Genomic DNA, 21,097 nt, shown 5'->3' on the forward strand with positions numbered 1-21,097 from the left:
AAGTACAGTAGTGTCAGGCATTCACCACAGCCACCTCTATCTGCCACGTCACCCACAGCACCACCTACTCGTTCTGCCTCACCGGAGTTCTGATTGTTATCACCTGACGCTCGCTACCACGCCCTATAAATAGACTGCTCCTTCATTCAGTGTTTGTCTGGTCTACCATTCACTACCCTGATGCTAGCTCCAGACCCATTTCTGCTTAGAACCTCCGGTGTGTGCTCCTGCTACTCTCCACTGCTCCTAAGACTGCCTTTGAACTCTTTATATCAGGAAAGTCAACTCAACCTATCTGCTGTTACGATTTCATGCTTATTGCCTTTAATACAATCTGTTAATAAACATCATATCATTCTGTTTTACTTCCCTCTCTGGTCTCATCCTTGTGCAAGCGTGACAGAAGACCAGACCTCTACAACTATTATCTACAATGAGCACCGAAACACCGCAAGTCACAGATCCGCTAATGGAATGCCTTCAAGGCGGCCTTAAGACCAACACCTACCCCGCCATCTGCCTCAGGAAGTCCCATGGCCTTACCTGCAACGTTTGCGGGTGAAGCGGCTGAGTGTAGCGGTTTTCTTCTCCAAGTAAATTTGTACATCCAGATGCAACCACAACAGTTTTCCTCCGACAACACTAAGATAATTTCTCATCTCCCTGTTGACTGGTAAGGCCCTCCAATGGGCAAAAGCGATTTGGAATGCTAATAATCCGATTATCAATTCATATGAACAGTTTACCGCTCATTTCTCTGAGGTCTTCAGTACAGTCACCGACACGCTCACTACCTCCGACCAGCTTTTCCGGTTACAGCAAGGTACTTCCTCGGTGAACGACTACACACTCCGCTTCCGCACTCTGGCGGCGGCTAGTGGCTGGAACGAGACCGCACTTCTCGGAGCATATCGTCAAGGACTCAACCCGGAAATCCGCGCCGCCATGGCGTTATATGACGACTCCATTGGCCTGGAAACTTTCCTTCAACGCACCTCTCGTGTGTGTCCCAGCGACTAGCCGCCTGCCAGCTTCCGGTAACCGCTCCTCAGTCTGCTTTCGGTGGCTGCTTCTACTCCAGTACCAGAACCTATGCAAGTGGATTCTACATGATTATCTCGCACTGAAAGAAACCGACGCATCACCATGGGTCTATGTATTTACTACGGTCAACCTGGTCATCACATCCGTAACTGCCCCGTTCGGCCCCCACGCCCAGTGGTGAGTACCATTCTATCTGACGTTGAAACCACTCATCTGACACTCATACCGGTTACATTACGTACTGCTGATTGTACGCTGTCTGTTTCTGCTCTTGTTGATTCGGGGTCATCCGGCAACTTCATTGCACAAGAATGTTTAAATCAACTACATCTATCACGTCAACGTCACAGTGCGAATATGCAGTACGAACGATTCAGGGAAAACCACTTTGGCGTGGGCGGATTCGTCATTCAACACCATACATCACTTTACAAGTTGGACTCTTTCATTCTGAACGGATTCGGTTCTTGGTACTGGAGGATTCCACCGTGAGTATCATCCTGGGACGCCCCTGGCTGCAACAACATCGGCCCACTCTCCGCTGGGATCCCTGTGATGTCATCGGCTGGAGTGATCGCTGCTTTGAACATTGTCTCTCCAACCTTCCTCAACCACTTCCTGTTCCTGTGACGCTGTCATCTACACTCGTGGAGAGTCCTGAACTCGAAAATCCTCCAGAAATCCCGGCGGAGTACGTGGCGTTCCAGGATGTCTTCAGCAAACAAGCAGCCACTCATCTACCACCGCATCGGCCATGGGACTGCGCGATTGATCTGCTGCCTGATGCCAAGCTACCTAAGGGCAAGGTCTATCCACTGTCCATCCCGGAGCACCAGGCGATGGAGGAATACATCGAGGAGGCCCTGAAACAAGGTTTTATTCAACCATCTACCTTGCCGGCCGCTTCAAGCTTCTTCTTCGTGGGCAAGAAGGATGGAGGTTTGAGACCCTGCACTGACTACCGACAGCTCAACTCCCAAATCATCCAGCAGCCGTATCCGTTGCCCCTGGTGCCAGCCGCCCTCGAAGAGCTTCGTGGAGCCCGGGTCTTCACGAAGCTGGACCTGCGGAGTGCATACAACCTCATTCGTATTCGTAGGGGAGACGAGTGGAAGACGGCCTTCATAACACCTACTGGCCACTATGAATATCGGGTGATGCCGTACGGTTTGTCCATCAGTCCCTCCGTCTTTCAGACGTTTATGAATGAGGTGTTCCGGGAGTACCTGCATCGGTTTGTGGTGGTCTATATCGACGATATCCTGATCTACTCCCGGAACCAGGCCGAACATCGCCAGCATGTCCAGCAGGTCCTCCAGAAACTTCGCCAGCACAGTCTGTTCCTCAAGTTGGAGAAGTGTGAGTTCCATCAATCCACCGTCCAGTTCCTAGGTTACAACATCAGTGCCGAGGGCGTGCAGATGGACCAGGGGAAAGTCAATGTTATCCAGAAATGGCCACTACACAACAGTGTCAAAGAACTTCAGCGCTTCCTAGGATTCACCAACTTCTATCGCCGGTTCATCGTGGATTACAGCACCATCACCGCCCCATTAACCTCCCTCCTGCGGGGTAAACCCAAACAACTCCTCTGGAACCCCGCTGCCCACAAAGCATTCGAACGGCTGAAGACCACCTTTAGCACTGCTCCTGTTCTACAACATCCGGACCCTGAACGCCCGTTTACCGTGGAAGTGGACGCCTCCACCATCGGCGTCGGAGCGGTGCTATCACAAGCGGTCGGCGAACCCCCTGTCCTCCATCCCTGTGCCTAAGCTGACTCCGGCGGAGCAAAATTATGACATCGGTAATAGAGAGCTTCTGGCGATCAAATTGGCCCTGGAAGAGTGGCGTCATTGGTTGGAAGGAGCGACTCATCCATTCACCATTATAACCGATCATAAGAACTTGCAGTATCTCCGTGAAGCTCGCCGTCTGAACCCTAGGCAAGCCCGATGGGCACTCTTCCTGACACGTTTCAACTTCACCATCACCTACCGACCAGGTTCCAAAAATATACCAGCAGATGCACTTTCTCGACAATTCGCTCCCGATGCAACCTCCGACCCGGAACCCATTCTACCCTCAGAACTCATCGTCAGCCCCATCATCTGGGAGATGGATCAAGCGATCCAACAGGCCACTCTCCAGGAGCCAGCTCCACCGGAATGCCCAGAAGGCAAGATCTACGTGCCCCTCTCCCAGCGTCAAATCCTTCTGGGCACAGCTCACGGGACTCCGGGCTCTGGACACCCAGGCAGCAGTAGGACCCTCTTGCTCATACAATCTCGTTACTGGTGGCCCAGTATGCACCAGGATACCATCAGGTACGTCCAAAGCTGCTCAGTCTGTGCCAAGTCTAACTCACCCCGTCAACTTCCTACAGGTAAACTGGTTCCATTACCCATTCCGGAGAGGCCCTGGTCCCATCTTGGTGTGGATTTCGTCACTGACCTGCCTGAATCGGAGGGCAACACCTGTGTCCTTGTCGTCGTCGATCGCTTCTCTAAGGCATGCAAACTGGTGCCTCTGAGGGGGTTACCCACCGCCATGGAAACAGCAGAGCATCTGTTCCACCAAGTCTTCTGGCACTATGGTCTACCGGAGGAGATCGTTTCGGACCGGGGTCCTCAATTCACTTCCCACGTATGGAAAGCTTTCTTTAAGCTATTGGGTATTTCTGTTTACTTATCATCTGGTTACCATCCACAGACTAACGGCCAGACTGAGAGGAAGATCCAGGAGCTTGGACGCTACCTCCGTGCATACTGCCAGGACGACCAGCACAGCTGGAGCAGGTTCCTCCCGTGGGCCGAGTACGCACAGAACTCTCTCCGCCAGAATACCACCGGCCTAACACCATTCCAGTGCGTACTCGGTTACCAGCCTCCGCTGTTCCCCTGGACGGAGGAACCCTCCAATGTTCCAGCTGTCGACCACTGGTTTCGAGAGAGCGAGAGAGTGTGGGACTCAGCTCATCACCATCTACAGCGGGCTGTAAGACGACACAAGATCTTCGCCGATGCTAGGAGACGAGCAGCACCCCATTTCCAACCAGGGGATCTCGTCTGGCTCTCTACCCGTGACCTGCGACTTCGCTTGCCCTGCCGTAAGCTGAGTCCCCGCTACATTGGTCCCTTTCGCATCCTGAGGCAGATCAACAACGTGACATACCAGCTTCAGCTCCCACCCAGGTACAGAATTCATCCCACTTTTCACGTCTCCCTCCTAAAACCCTTCTCTCCCTCTGCCACAGACGCCCCTGGAGCTGAAGCTGAACCCCCTCCTCCGGAAATCCTGGACCAACCCTCCGTCTTCACCGTACGGGAGATCCTGGACTCACGACGTCGAGGGGGTCGCCTGGAATACCTCATTGACTGGGAGGGGTACGGCCCGGAGGAAAGATCTTGGGTGAATAGAGATGATGTCCTGGATCCATTACTCTTGCTGGAGTTCCACCGCAGCCACCCTAATCGGCCGGCCCCTCGCAGTCGCGGCCGTCCTCGGCGTCGTGTTAGGGCATCGGGAGCCGCCCCTGGAGGAGGGGGTAATGTCAGGCATTCACCACAGCCACCTCTATCTGCCACGTCACCCACAGCACCACCTACTCGTTCTGCCTCACCGGAGTTCTGATTATCACCTGACGCTCGTTACCACGCCCTATAAATAGACTGCTCCTTCATTCAGTGTTTGTCTGGTCTACCGTTCACTACCCTGATGCTAGCTCCCGACCCATTTCTGCTCAGAACCTCCGGTGTGTGCTCCTGCTACTCTCCACTGCTCCTAAGACTATCTGCTGTTACGATTTCATGCTTATTGCCTTTAATAGAATCTGCTAATAAACATCATATCATTCTGTTTTACTTCCCTCTCTGGTCTCATCCTTGTGCAAGCGTGACAAGTAGTCTTTCACCATGGGCTCAATTTCTATTTATAGTTCATTACCAACATAACTACGTAGGGTTCAGTTCCCAACATGTTCAACATTAAGTGCAATGTAAAAGCAGGCTTTTTGCAGTAAAAGGGTGGAATATGAGTGACCTGTGTGAAACCCAGCAATGCTTAGTGCTAGAACATAAGGGGCTTTTTATTTACAACTGGCTCAGCAACATCACACTTACACAGAGCCTCATAATGCAATAGTAGTGCATCTGAATTTAGATCAGAAGGATGAGTGAATAAATTAACTCATGGTTGCAGCAATGGTGTATAGTTGTATAGGACCTCAATCATAAGGTTTTGTGTTTGCGAGGTCACGTACTGCATAATAAGGGGCCAAGCACCGAAGGTGCGATGGCACCTATTGTATCCATTAGATTTCATTATTCCTCTTCTTCCGCTGCTTCTTCTGCTCTTGAGTTTATGGCAGTGCATAGAACCGCTTGTGGGAAAGTTGTGAAATTTGGCACACTGATAGAGCACAGTCCCATCATTAACCATACCAAATTTGGAGTCTCTAACTCAAACTCTGTAGCACCACCACTTGTCCAAAGTTTCACTCATGTTTATGCTAATAACTTTTGAACCATACGCCACAGAATGAAAATTTTCCTGATTCCTTGGCTCATGTCGAGTCGAATAAAAAATTAAAAAATTGTAAGGTTTAGTTCTTTTTCTATAATTTTTTGTTTGTAAAACCTACTTTTTCGAACTCGCCCTAGACGGTTTGTCTGATTTTCACCAAAATTTACTCAGATCATCTTCTCACCATGCTGGCAAAAAGTTAAAAAAAAAGTTCAACGAAAAGCACACAAAAGTGGATGTTAGGCTATATCTATGCACTGTTTTTTCGTATTGAGACCAAATTTGGTGTGTGTTATAACAAGCATGACCTGAGGCTACCTGCAGTGTTTCGGCACAGTGCCACCTAGTGGTCTGGAGATATGAAAAATTGTTATTTTTGGTTATAACTTCTGAATGGTTTGGCCAAAAATTACAAAACATTGAATTTTGTCAAAAAATGCTATATTTTACGAACGCATTGAACACATACGAAACTCGTGTGAAATGAAATGTGTCTTCGGCACCATGCCCTGACAGTACTCAAAAAGTTTGCTGGCAGCGCCACCTTGTGGCCAAAAATTATAAAAAAATTACAAAAATGCTAATAACTTCTGCTGACATTAGCATATTGTTATGAAAGTGATCTCAATAGATTCCTTGGGTCAAGCCGAAAACATTGATACCCATTATACCAATATTGGCCAAGCATCCTGTCCTCCATTTTGATTAATGTACAAAAGCTACTTTTTTGAACTCCTCCTAGACTGTTTTTCACCAATTTGATCTGATCATCTTCAGACCTTGCTGGCAAAAAGTTATGGATTTCGTGTAGATATACGAAATGGTTTTCGTTTAGCACTTTAACGAGTTTTCTGGAAAGATGCCAAACTGCATCTGAGGCGGCATCTTTGTAAGATATTTGCACCAAATTTTGCACCAATTTTTTTTCACCTCACACTGACCAGGCCACATCAATTTGGTAACAGCACCACCTATTGGTCAGAAGTAATACACCATTCATTAAACATTAATAATGAAATTTCCAACAATGCTAAAAACTTACTTCTGATTGCATTAGCCTATTGTAACGAACCTGGTCTCAAAACATTCCTTGGGTCATGCCGACAACATACAGACCTATTATACCATAGTTGGCCGAACTTCCTTCCCGCCATTTTGATTAATGTACAAAACCTACTTGTTCAAACTCCTCCTAGACCATTATGGATTTTGTGTTGGTAAATGGAACCATTTTCGTACAGCGCCACTACAAATTTGAGGCTTGATGCCAAAATGACTCTGAGGGTGTACTTTTGCAAAGCTTTGACATAATGACACCAAACTTTGTGTGTGTCATTGTCACCTCACACAGAAAAGGCTACATCAATTTAAAGAACAGCACCACCTATTGGTCAAAAGTGATAAGCCAATAAATTATATTATTAGTGGTTGTATTTCTGATTTTTCAGCCATTTCAACTGGTATCATCCTAAAATGGCTTTAATTACTCATTGTTGTAGTTGGTCTGTTGGTCCTAGCCATGCTTAGCTCCTCATTCTGCCTCTTTTGTGCTTGGCCCCGCAATTGCTGCTTGCAGCTATATTTTCTACCTACGTTTGCTCTGTTGCTCCAAAGCTGCAAACAGTATGTAAACACCTTTTGTATGGACAGCTAGTTTTTTTTTCTCCCAAGTGGTACATATCAGATATGATCCACAAATTAAGCATATGCATTCCGCTATTCTAGGAATAGATTGGTTTCAGGTCTCATTCATATGTGGAAATAAATCTGATATGAATTGGATACGTGCATTTGTGTGTGCACAGATCGGATATTCTCATTAGTGTAAAAACGATGGTGGCCGATAAAGTCAAATCAGATGGATGCTTTCCTGGAACATGTTGCCAACTCCACAGTTTCTTCCACACTGTTGCTGTGAGTTCTTCATTAGTCTGTGGGTTAAAGCTGTCTCCCCACTTCACCCTAAATGTGATTTTGGCAGAGGGGAAAATCATGGAGAAAAAATGTAACACCTTAATAAATCAACACGCTTTAGTTTGAGGTTTTGAGAGTTTTTTTTTATTTCCCTTTTATAAGGCTGATGGATCCCTGCATATATATATTTATATACAATATATATATACAAGAACTTGCTATATTGGAGAGCTACACCAAGAAGGGGAGAAGGTAACATCATAAACAACACTGACAGGTAATCAAAGAAAGAGGGAAAATGAGGAAACGTCTAACAGCACAACTGGATGACTCTGAATGAGAAGGGAAGGGTATCAATCGCAACCAAGAACCTGACCTAATAACTTAAACCTAAATAAAATAATAAAAAAAAAACTTGAAATGAAACAAAGAAACAGAAAAAAAACAACACAGATTTCACCCACAGTGTATTTTAAATAGGTTTAGTGGACAACCATTTACCATAAATATTTTTAAGGAACCAAGATATATAAAAAAGTGATTTATCAACAACAACAAAACATTGTTAGTCTCTCTTTTTAAATGTATTCTTTCTTTTCATTCTCTGCTTGATTCTTTTTCCCTCCCCAAGGCTAACACCTTCACTTGCCTTGTTTCACAAAGGAAAAATGATCAAAGCCCAAAAGATACAAGTTAGTATAAAACTAACAAATGATTGGAACACCACAATCAAAGCATCACAAAACGAACCCACAGACACACAACAGCAAAACACATTGTCATTATCTTCATCCAAGAAACTGATTCAGTATGAGTCTTCTTCAGTTCTCCTTTGTGGTTCTACTTCAGAACTTTATCAGCATTAGTAATGATCATCATAACCATCAGAATAACTTCACAGTGTGGTAGAAAGTGAGGTGAGAGCAGGAGAGCTTTGCAGTCGTTCACATCAGGAAATTTCAAACAAGATTATAATAAACATAATTAGGAAACCTAACAGTTCATAGATAGTATACAAAAATTGCCACATTTAGGTGCTTGTCTTTCCCATCACACTGCTCTGGGAAGGCAATGATTGGCTAGAAATGGGTCTAGATGGTCCAATGTATCATTCAGATGACAGAGTATGGCCATATGCTGACATAAGTGACCTGACATGGTGTTTTCTCATCAGGGAAAGCAGATTGTAGCCAACAGATTAATGTGTGACTGGCAAGTTTTTTTTTTTTTTTGAAGCGTTTAGGTTCGTTGCCGCAACGCCCGCCTCTTCCTGTTGTAGTAGTGGTGTAGACCAGTCTGTCTGGAGTAGTTCATCATGTAGTTTTGTTTACGGGTGCTGTGAAGAAGAAGAAAGCAGGCAAAGGTTAAACGATGTGAGTAAAGAGTTCTTGTGTGCAATCACTATTCTAATTCATAACTAGGCTTCTTTAAAAATTCACATAGTACTGAATCCACAAACTACAGAATCAAATCGATCGTTCACTCATAACCTCAAACACTGTCATCATTTAATTTAATGGTCTTTTGGAGCTAGTTCATCATAATTGCTTTGTATATGACCAAGACAACAATCCGGTTCAGGTTTTGAGTGAAGACATCTATAGTAGTGCTTGAGGTTGGAGCTTGAGGAAAGACTGACAGATGGAAAAAGAATCAAGAGACCAAACGTAATAACAGTGAGAGGTTTGTGAGGAGGACAGACAGACAGTGTCAAAAAAATGTGGAAAAAAATCGGAGAGTTGCTATTGCTTAGCCTGTCATTGCCTCTTCTGTCCGTCAGGTTGGGACCAATGAGCCAGGAACGCAGCCAGGACAGGAAGGGGCGTCTGCAAAGCATGAAGGGACAGGAGGGTGGGAGATGGTGCTGTGATGAGGGTGAAGGACCGGTGAAAGGGATCTGTGCTTATCTGTGAGTCTTTGGACTAGTGGAGATACAGCCACGACACACAAAGTTAGCAATGGCTTATGGACAAATATAATCACAATTAAGGGACCTGGGTTGGGTGAACCGACTCTTCAGAGGCTCTTCACTAAGCATGTACACACATGTAATATTTGAATCAACTGTATAGGGCATTTTAATCTCATTTAAGGCTTTTGTCAACATCATAATACACTTTAAAAACAACTTTGTTATTATGTTATATATTTTGGAAACCCAGTTTATTTTGTTAAGCAGCAACTTTTTAGGTTACCAGACAAAACAATTTTTTACACTGCAGGTATTATATGCAAGCCATTTTCTTTATTAGCAGACTGAAGTTTACAGTGACATGGCACAATAAAATTTCCATTCATTTTTACCCCTCCAAGAAGCTTAAAGGAGAAGTCCACTTCCAGAACAAAAATTTACAGATAATGTACTCACTGCCTCGTCATTCAAAATGTTCATGTCTTTCTTTCTTCAGTTGGAAAGAAATTATGTTTTTTGAGGAAAACATTTCAGCTTTTTTCTCCAAAAAGTGGACTTCTATGGCCCCGATTTTGAACTTCTAAAATGCAGTTTAAATGCGGCTTCAAATGATCCCAAATGGGGTTGTAAGTGATCCCAACCGAGGAAGAAGGGTCTTATCTAGTGAAATGATAGGTTATTTTCATAAAAATAGTACAATTTATATACTTTTTAATGTCAAAGGCTCATCTTGTCTTACTCTGCCTTTTTTTCTGTTTCATGGCAGTTAGGGTATGTCGAAAAACTCCCATCTCATGTTCTCCCTCAACTTCAAAATTGCCCTATATCACAGTTTTACCTTTTTTGTTAAAGGTGTTTGATCTTTATTGCATGTTCACTTCGCAAAGACTGGGTCGGTGTCACGAATCTGGTCGGTGTTCTGCGGACCGCTCACCACCAGATGTCGCTCTCGCTCCAGTATCACACACAGACTGTTGATCCACACCCCGAACTACATCTCCCATTATCCACCACGCTGATTGCGCCAGACACCTGTGGCCAATCAGCAGCCCTATTTAAGCCCCGGACTTTCACTCGGTAAGCACCCATTATTGTGGAGTGTTTATGTGGAGTATAGTATCAGTTGCGTTTAGCGCTGTCCTAGTGCTAGCACTGTTTCCTAGTTTCCTGAGTTCCTGGTTTCCTAAGTTTCGTATTCTCGCCTGGCCATCGCGTTTCGTCTGTCTCGCCGCCTGCCTTTCTGGACTCTAGCTCGTTGTAAGGATTACTCTTCTGTCACACGTTATGGATTATGTTCGCCGTTGATCGACCCACGCCAGCCTCTCGGACTTCTCTTGTGCCTCCCTCCGCTATACCTGTTTGCTATTGTTCTGACCCTGCCTGTCTGACCATGTATTTGTCTCGTCCCATAAATAAAAGCTTGCATATGGATCCCCTCGCCTCTCGTCTCCCTCTCCACATGCCAGTCGGTACTTCTGCAGCAATGTAGGATGATTTTGAAATGAGTTTTGAAGTTGAGGGAGAAAATACGATTGGAGTTTTTCCAACATAACCTGAATGTCTTGAACCAGAATACACAGAGTTCAGGCAGAGCAGGACAAGATGAGCATTTGAGATTAAACAGTATTTAAATAGTATTTTTTTAAATGAAAATAACCGATTGTTGGAAGTTCAAATTCGGGGCACCATAGCAGTCCATTATATGGAGAAAAATCCTGAAATTTTTCCTCAAAAAAGACAATTTCTTTACAATTTTTGTTCTAGAAGTGGACTTCTGCTTTAATGTTGTATAACATCGAAGATAAGATTAACACACCACCCCAGAATTTTGGGAACTGACTCCTTGGTGGTGTGAATTGTGATTACCGTGTAAGTTAAGGTTCAGAAATGGATGGATCTCTCTTTTCTTAAGTCATCTGTCCACCCTGTTCAACACATCTACATCAATGTCACTTTTGAACTCACGTTTGAGTTGTGCCCAGGAGAGTTCACTCTTATACATTCAGTGGCCATTTTTCTAGGGACATCTGCTTGCTAATGCAAATATCTAATCAGCTAATCATGACTTCTTTAAACCACTCATTGCCACAATCAGGGGATTACCACCAATTACACCAATTACACGTAGTACCGAGCAGGTGTACATTTCGTTCGTACCAACTAACATTTTAAAAAAACAAACATTTTCATGAATTCTAAAATTTACGTCAGAGCGGCTTTACTAACGATTTCCACAAAAATTTGTTCTGCTCCTGTTTCATGAATGAAGCCCACTGTCTACATCTCAATCCAACAAAGCATATACTAGATCATCAGTAGTGCATCATGAATATGTAGCTGATTGGCAGCTATAATGTCCACATGGGCCAGAATCCACAGAGACTGTTTCCAAGATCAAGCTGAATCCCTGTCATGAGGAATCCAGGCTATTCTGGGGGTAAAGAGCATTTGACCTAGGTTTAGAAAGGTACACCTAATAAAGTGACCAGTGAGTGTATGTTGAGTATTTCATTTCACTGCTACACTATTTTGCTTTGTGTTTGCATTGGGTACATCCTTTGGCATACAGTGTCGTGTGTAAGGAGTAGAGTATATTTGTTTCTGACACTCCAGCTGTATGTGGGATGGGTATATATTGATGGGTTATAACTGAACACATTCTCCAGTGACCTGGATGACTGATTTGACCTGTCTCTGCACATAATATTTTCAAGTACATGATTAATCACTGTATAAAACCAAAATTAAATGTTAGATCTGTTTTGGGTGACATTAACATCCAGCTGTGTAAAGGAAACAGTCTTTAAATTAGATGCGTAGGATACAGAGGAAAACAATAATGGAAACAACACAGTTTTACATACACACGATACTGTGCAAAAACAAAATCTGGAAAAGGAATGTTTCGAAATCTTAAACCAATATTTCAGAGTTTTGGTGCTTCTTTGAAATGTGGTCATACAGTTTTAACAGCTGTTGGATATTCTTCAAGATGACAATGTATTTCTAACAGCCAATGAACGTTGCTGCAATTTTAATTAATTTACATAAATTATAATGAACTCCAGTTAATCTTTTCATGTGCTGTTTCCTTAATTTTTTCCACCTGTATGGGGGGATGTGGTCTATAGTGATGTACAAGAAAGTTTCAATGAGGGAAGACCAAAGGCAGGGAACACTGGTGCATTCTGGGAACAGCAAAGCACTTACCTGACACTACAGCCATGCCATAGGGAGCAGAATACAGAAGAGAGGAAAGGTTATAAGATGCAGGACAGGGCTGTTGCTGGCTTGCACAAAGGTCTGGGGGTGGAAGAACCCTGACCTGCGCCAGCAGGACCAGAGCAACAGAGGGAATGCAGTGCCAACAGAGTTGAATGTTGGAAGTGAAAACAGAGGGGCCAAAGATGAACATACATTTAGGTGGAGGTAAGGAAAGGAAAAGGTTATTGCAGAGCAGCAGAGGGTGGTGAAGGCAGACGGGTGAGTGCAGTGAACATGTGGAGGGCAGTGATGAGAGAGAGAGAGAGAGAGCGCAGTGTGAGGACCAGAACTTGAGTGAGAGGGATGGGGACTGAGATATGTGTGTGTAGGATGGGAAAAGGGAGTGTTTAACACCTATTGGCAATGCAGTACTATGTAGAAACTATGGTATTAATGAGTGTACTTCATTATAAACCTAGTAGGAGAATATACTGGCAAATCTTAGCACTTTTTTATAGGTGTCAGCTTGTGTTATTTAAGCTGTGCTGAAAGATTTTACTGATGTCTGAATCAAGGAGAAATTATTGTCATAATTATAGACTGGTTTAATGTCTGCAGGCAGAAGTACTCACAGAATGACTTCCACATGGTCCAGTGCCCATTGATCATGCCCTGCACCCTCATGGCGTGGCTGCCACCATCGTAACTGTACGCCTCTTACACGAGCCTCACTACAGCAGAGAAACAAACACACCAATAAATGTACTTTGAAGGTGATGCAGTACAGATGCAATTCAGAAGAACGTTTTGGTACAACTTTCAACCTTAAGACAAAACACCATGGTCCTTGAAAATAGGCTAGATTGACTCATAGCAAGTAAGTGTAATGACATGGGTTAACAACAATTAAATGGAGCACATGAGTGAGACTTGTTTTTTCCCAGAGGGACACAGGTGTGGGTTATGAGCCAGGACCAAAACCAGTGGACAAACCAATCTTCAGAGACCCAGAACTAGTCCAGGAACATACATGATTGTAAGGATCCACTGCATGTGATGAAGCTCTAGTTCGTTCTCTAACCAGATTAAAAGTCAAAACAATTTCTCTTACAGTACATTCTGACATGTTCCAGCAGGTGATATGTGGCAGGTACAAAATTCATGAATGAAGTACCTCACAGTCAGACTGACTGTCCTCTTTTACAATTACAATTACTTTTTGTCTCTAGAAGACATTTCTAAGAATCTAAGTCACTTTTCAAAGTTATTCACACAATGTGCATAACAGCATCAATGTGGCTAAACTGTGGATCATTTATCATTGCTTTGGCACAAACTCAGACACTCACTCAGACACCTACAAGCTAATCTGCATGAATATTTACTCTTTACCAAACTGTTCAACTTGGTGCAAGTAAAACAGCTACGTGCCTTGGTCTACAACCCACAAACAGACAAACATGTTGAGATGTGAGATGTTAACTCAACTGCAAGACAATGCAGAGGAGGCTCGTGTCTGAGGGTGGACCTCATGCTCCTACATGTTACTGTTGAAGTTCTGCAGTCTTGGTATCACAGTAAGATCTGGTGTCATTGAGGGGGGTAATTGAGCCTAACTGATAACTGTATAAGGTTGTAACAAAAAAAGGTTGGGAAACACTATGAATGAATAAATGATTAACATTCCTGGAGTCATCATTAGGCAAAGTTCAAAACTTACCCCATGCCCAGTGGGGATGAACTGATGGACTGCCTATAGGTAAGGTTCAAGTGTTTTTCTTTTTTTTAACCAACATGGTGCTATAACAGACGGCAGGCAGAGAGGATGACAACCTTCTAAATTCCATTTTCACACAATGCATCACAAAATGTTTCACTTTAATCCATTTTAGTCTTAGTCTTAGTCAAAGCACAAGGTTACTGGATCCAACAAACAGGTAGGGTACAACAGGGCTAAAGGCACCCCTAAAAAATGTGCTTTTCACTGCGCCCAAAGTATATGATTGCAGAAAAATACATACGTTTGTACTGAACATTTATGGAGCAACAAATTCTGTGTGAAAATAAATTATACAAGTCGTTTATTTTGTTTAAAAATCTTAAAAATCTATGAGGTGGCAAGGGGGGCCTGTTACCCCACACACGGGGTAAAAGGCTCACCAACATGGGGTGAAAGGCACACAGTATTGATACAAATACTTTTAATAATGTCAAAGTTAATACTTGTTCAAAACAATCAAACAAAGTTTGTAGTATTTTCTGCTTATTTTGATTATTAAAATAATTATTTTTGTTCAATAAATATACTGTCATTAAAATGTTAATATAAAACATATATTTTAAAAAACACAAACATTTTAAAATGCAAAGATTCTGAAAGCACTGTAGTAGATCCCATAATAATTTAATATAGATTTACAGTAGTAACAACAAATGATATTTTATTATATGATATGATTAATAGCATGATTTTAAATATGATGGTTTCATTCTAAACGTGGTGATTATCTCTAAGATGGACACCCAAGATAATATGTGACCCTGGATCACAAAACCAGTCGTAAGGGTCATTTTTTCAAAATTGAGATAATAAGCTTTTCATTGATGTATAGTTTGTTAGGATAGGACAATATTTGTCCGAGATTCAACTATTTAAAAATCAGGAATCTGAGGGTGCAAAACAATCAAAATATTGAGAAAATCACCTTTAAAGTTCTTCAAATAATGTTCCTAACAACGTATATTACTAATCAAAAATTAAGTTTTCATACATTTACAGTAGGAATTTTACAAAATATCTTAATGGAACATGATCTTTACTTAATTTCCTAATGATTTTTGCCATAAAAGAAATATCAATAATTTTGACCCATACAATGCATTTTTGGCTATTGCTACAAATAAACTTAAGACTGGCTTTGTGGTCCAGGGTCACATATATCATATTTACCATCTGAATCTAACAATGTCATGTCAACAAATGGAAAAGTCAGCCTTCTATTAATTATTATGGTAATTATTGTGCCTTTCAGTCCCAACAGCAGGGGTGCTTTTTACCCCAAATACCTTACTTTTACATATCCTTTTGTTATTTAAAAAGGAGGATCATACCATTTTGCACATGTATGTTGAAAAGTGAATGTTTTGGAAAGTGCTACACCACGTTTTTCTGCTATCTAGTGGTTTAGAGGAAAATAATATCAAAGACGCCTTTTACCCTGGGGTGCCTTTAGACCCATTGTACCCTACCTTTTGTATCCATCACCTTTTGGGAGGAGCAAGGGGTGTTGACACTAATACATTGTGACTCTGATAACATGAACTGCTTTGTTCCCCCTGATTCTTATCCTTGAGGTCAGATGATTATAAATTCTACAGAACTCAGAAAAACAAGTACCTCACTTACCTGGCCATGTGGCTGACATAGGAGAGAAGGCCTGACTACACTTCATTTTACGAGTTCTAGCACCAAATGTGTGTGCAAGTATTCCAGAATATACCTTCCAAGTATATTCTATCAACTGCAAGTGTGGATGGATGTGTCCGGTGTATACGCACTACCTAGTGGAAATTTTGTTCTTGAGCACTCAAATCACTCACACATGTGTTGTCTGCACACAAGTCTGCATGGACACAAAGATCTGGCTGTGCATGGACTGTTTGTGTGGACATGAGCAAACCGTGTTGATGACAAAAATTACTTCACACGGACTGTCTGCAAGATGAAGTGAAGGGTATAGTGAAGTATAGTTATATAACAGATCTTCACTTTCATACATCTACACACAACAGAAACAAAATGGAGCCCATTCTCTTCATATTCATTCAGAGAACAGCATACGCTTAATGAGCGCTTTGGGACACAACGTTTATAAATTCTATTAAGTACTTGTATGCATAAGTACTGTTTGAACTCTCTGCATTTAGCACATTGACTAGATTACTTTGGAAGTCGTTTGGAAAGTGATTAATGCACAGGCAAAATCATGAAGACACTGTTTTAACTTTGAACAAATGTAATTAATATCAGAAAGGTGCTAACGTGCAACCCCCCTCTTTTGAGGAAGCCAAACAACGATTTTGTTTGGCTATTGTAACAAAGATATAACAGCCAGACAAACCAGAGGAAAGGCAATCTTGTGGCCTTGATTGTGTTTTGACATAACATTCATGTAGTGACCTGCATATCTGAGTTAGGTTTTCTTTACTGATTACATCAACCCTGTGAACAATATAATATTTATAATTTGACAGTTGTTTCTAAAACATCTTTAATTTAGACACACAGACAACAAGAATCAGCGTGATATTCACAACAACGGTAACCATTAAAACAGCATGTTGTAGCCAATCAAAACTCATCCATGGCTCCCATCATACATTGCAGCATGAATAAATTATGAGCTGAATTGTCTTTGTAATTTCTTTTATTCTTACTATTTTCTTTTGTTTTTGCTGTTTTTAATATGACTTTTTAGTAGCTTTTTTTTGATATTCAGAGTTGATCTGTTTATCTGAATATGCCGTTTGAAGATTTATTTAGAAAGTGTTTTTTCTTCTTTTTATCACAACAGCTTGTAAAAAATTCTTCCAAAATATATAAAAAGACAGGATCTTTTGTTGTGGAGTCACAAGGCTGATGTTAATTATTCAAGATAATCATTATTTGACCTGATTCATTGAATTTGTTTAGATTCTAAATGAGGTCAAATAATGATTATGTTAAAACATAATCATCACCACCTGATGACTTGTGCTTTTGGCTTGTCTGACTGTTTTAACTCAGTTATGGCAGCCAAACAAAACTTAAATTAAAAAACGTAAGTGTCAAGAGCCCAACTAAAACACTGACCACTATAATGGTGACATACAAATGTGATTTTCTCCTTTGGTGATTCTGCTTGTTAACATCAGGTGTCTTTAATAATGATCAATCATCACTTAATTAATCACCTAATTATCTCATTAACTTTAACTCTGCTTCAGTATTACTTTTAACACTCTTGAGCGTCAAATAAACTCCCAGGAGAGTTGAACAGTGGGCTTTTTGCTGTGTAAAATGTTTTTTTAAGGCATTAAAGTAATTGTCTCCTGTTTCATAAGATCTGTACACAGGGATGACAGTACAGTCAGGGCCATACATTATTACTGAAAATTGCATTTATTGCTGAAACAAAGTGAGCTCAACCAAAGTCAACGACCAAGTGCCTAACTAAAGGGGACAATCACCATAATGGTAACAGATTTTGGCAACTTTTGTACATGTACCATATGAACTAAATAAAGCCAAACTGGTTTGCAATAAGTGAATATGGTATTTCTGTTTTTGCATATTTTTATTCATTTTCTGGTACAGTACTGATTTCATCTATGGCTGTGTGGCTGTAAGTGAGTTGTAGTTGTTGTGTTTCTGTTCACCACTTCACCTTTTCTGTTCTTGCTGTTCCACTTATCCTCAGTGATTCTGCCTGTTGATTGTACAGATGTCATCACTAATGCTCAGTCATCATTTGTAGAGTGAATCTATTTTATTTCACTAACTACAACACTGCCTCAGTGTTACTTTTACTCTCTATAGATCCGTACCATAAGAAAACTGAGCCGTGTTTGTTTAACACTAAGGATTTTACTATGTAAACATCCAATGTGTTTTTCTTTATTAAATAATTTATTCAAATTAATTTGGAAAATTGTCTTTAACTACAAACATAAACCAATTTCAAAAGAAACTTGATGTGAAACACATACACAAGTTTTGTTATGGTCTTGCTGGGATCATACCAGCACCCAAAAGACAACAAATGCTGGTCCACCAGCACACCTGCTTACCGTGCTGGAGACCAGAAACCAGCATCTCATGCTGGGATCCAGCAAACCAGCAACCCACATCCCATGCTGAGATCCAGCAACCAGCGTCTCATGCTGGGATCCAGCATGCAAAACATACCTTATGCTGGTGACCAGCAATACTAGATTTTTCAGCAGGGAAGGCTCCTCTATCTACATGTTTTAGATTTTCAGGACTTCGGAACTTTCACCTCAAAGGTAAATTCATCTGCATGTTCATGTTAGCACCATGCAACATAGTAATTCAGCATTATTTGTAATAATGGAATTCATGCAATGCATGTTTGCAGACTCACAGTGGAATGTTGTAGGACACTCTTTGGGCTTTGATGAAATCTTTTGGCTGGTGTTGGGCAATGACATGCCAACTAACTCCATTATTGACGCTGTACTGGAGAAGCACGGCCCGGTCCACTGTATCCGCCTGATCCAGTGCAGCATTACAGCTGTCTGTTTGTGACACACTGCCTATCTGCAGCACGAACATGATTTTACTAGAGGAGAGAGATGTTGAGAGGATGGTGACTGATTGTATTAATAACTTCAATGAGCAAGAAAACAAATGGAAGTCTTGAACAGTTTTCTTGTTATACCTAGCACGGGTCAGATCCAGAGGTCTAGTGATGGCTTGTCTCATCTTGCAACCATTGAAATACAGCGAGTCCCCATGAGCGTGAGGAGAGAGCTGACCGCATCCGCTGCCCACCCCACCACCCTGAATCAAGCTCCAGCTCTCCTGAGACACCGAACCAGACTCAAAGTTATCCTTTATAGAGCTGGGCAGTTCACTGCTAGACAAAGAGCAGTCATCACCTGAGAAAGACAAAACCTGTTTCTGTTTGTTCTGTTGTACTGTAAACTTCATGGAATCACAGAGTTACAGAAAATGATGCCCACCATGATGGCCTTCATCACAGATGCAGACAGGTCCACTGGTACAGTACCCATGACCACTGCACAGTCCAGGACATGCTTCCCCAATGTACACATGATCTACGCCCCAGCTGTAGCGCTCGCCAGGGGCCTTGTGTTGGATCCAGCGAAACTGTGTAGCACTGTAGACATAAAGGGGAGTCAGATATTTATAGACATGTGCATTAATTTCTGAAAACCAGACCATAAATAATACTTTTGATTTATGGATTAGTCCTCTGAACAACTAACTACTTCCACTCATCCTAATGATCTGTCACAAAGACTATTTAAGGGATCATTTATATGGATTCAATGAGGCATACCCAGATGACACATGGTCAGGTAGTTGAATGGTAACTCTGGTCCATGCTGAACTGTTGACAGGACTGTAGATAGTGGACTCGTGGAACTGGAAAGGTGAGCAGCCCACGTTGTTGACAGAAGAAGGGAGACAGGCGGACTGGACTAATTGCCACACGTCTGACCTGTGGAAGAAAGGAATTTCATTACTAGACAACATATTACCACTTCTTTTCTTTTTCTACTCCCCTTCCTCTCTCTCATAACCTAATTGTCATTAACAGTGGGCTTTGACAATAGATTAGGGTCTCCAATCCTGCACCTTTAGGGCCACTGTCCTATAGAGTTTAGCTCCAACTTTAAATAAACAAACAGATAAAAGGAGGAGAAAGTGAATACAGACAGTCTTACAAAAATTGAAAAAATGATGGCTGCAAACTGGAGCTGTACCTCTACCAGGATGCCATATGCTTAAAAAAATGAAGGAATGAAGGAGGCTATACACGCACATCTGTCGTCTGTACTCACCTGGCATCCTTCCTGTACTGTAACAGCACTGAATGATGATCATCACATCGGTCTGCCTCACAGCCAACCACAATCTTAAGTGGAAAAAGACCAGTCAATATATATGTGCGTTTATGTGTGAAAACGGAATTATCTCATGCATCTTGTGCTCAAACCTTGAACTGTAAGATGTATCCAGGCTGAACAATGAGTTCACGGGTTGCCAGGATGTTGTGCGACCCGTCTTGGTTCTTGTTAGGCCAATACAAATGGAATGATGGGTTTCCGCAGAAGCCGGCCGTACGGACAGCATTGGGATAGAAGCTCCAACTCTCTTCATGAGAAACACCCTCTGGAGGAAGGAGAACATTAGTGTAGCTCTGTAATATGAACAGTAGCTGAAGAAAATCCTGTTATATAACATATGAATCACCATCATCAAAGGTGTCCAGTAGGGTGCTGGGGTTGATGTCAGACCCTCCCACGAGGATGTTGTCTAAAGCCCACTGAGCACGCTCCGCACTTGACCTGGCCAGGCCCGACAACAACGAGAATGGCTGCCACCATCGCAGACGGGTGGCATTGGTCAGCGCTCTCTCAGGCAACACAATGTAATCTCTCCTTACAGATACGTACTTTAGATAGTCCATCTCATGGAGCAACGTCCAAGACACACCTTACAGAGAGAAGTAGTGAAAGCAAATTATATAGTCAAATCAATTTATATTACTTGTGCCTTCATAAAAGAAAAGATGAGAATGATTTTACATTTGTGTTATTATCAAAGAAACATACCTCCATCAATAGAATAATCCAATAACACACCCTCTTTCCGACAGGTTGGACGATGGCACAGAGTAACGTTCTCCTCACTGCCGATTTTAGCCCAGTACTCCACAAACCTGCAACGGCAGCACAGGCACATGTTAT

The 21,097-nt window shown here is 42.2% G+C and overlaps 1 protein-coding gene across 4 annotated transcripts in view; it reads right to left on the bottom strand.

Annotated features, from left to right (window-relative positions):
- Positions 1-7,616: 7,616 nt before the first annotated feature.
- The window catches only part of reln (reelin), a 99,824-nt gene continuing 86,343 nt past the window's right edge, over positions 7,617-21,097 (bottom strand). For 2 of the 4 annotated variants that reach the window (XM_051134417.1, XM_051134416.1), the window contains exons 55-64: positions 20,963-21,069; positions 20,601-20,843; positions 20,344-20,519; positions 20,189-20,262; positions 19,684-19,845; positions 19,343-19,500; positions 19,039-19,258; positions 18,742-18,939; positions 13,231-13,329; positions 7,617-9,308 (exon numbers count right to left, since the gene is read on the bottom strand). In XM_051134417.1, coding sequence (XP_050990374.1) covers positions 8,996-9,308; positions 13,231-13,329; positions 18,742-18,939; positions 19,039-19,258; positions 19,343-19,500; positions 19,684-19,845; positions 20,189-20,262; positions 20,344-20,519; positions 20,601-20,843; positions 20,963-21,069 — 1,750 coding nt within the window. In that variant the 3' untranslated portion in view covers positions 7,617-8,995. Of the gene's footprint in view, positions 9,309-12,604; positions 12,611-13,230; positions 13,330-18,741; positions 18,940-19,038; positions 19,259-19,342; positions 19,501-19,683; positions 19,846-20,188; positions 20,263-20,343; positions 20,520-20,600; positions 20,844-20,962; positions 21,070-21,097 lie in introns of all 4 variants that reach the window. The other 2 variants (XM_051134419.1, XM_051134418.1) reach the window with 2 other exon arrangements.

The sequence above is a fragment of the Labeo rohita genome, chromosome 18 (assembly GCF_022985175.1).
Source record: "Labeo rohita strain BAU-BD-2019 chromosome 18, IGBB_LRoh.1.0, whole genome shotgun sequence".
NCBI lineage: Eukaryota > Metazoa > Chordata > Actinopteri > Cypriniformes > Cyprinidae > Labeo > Labeo rohita.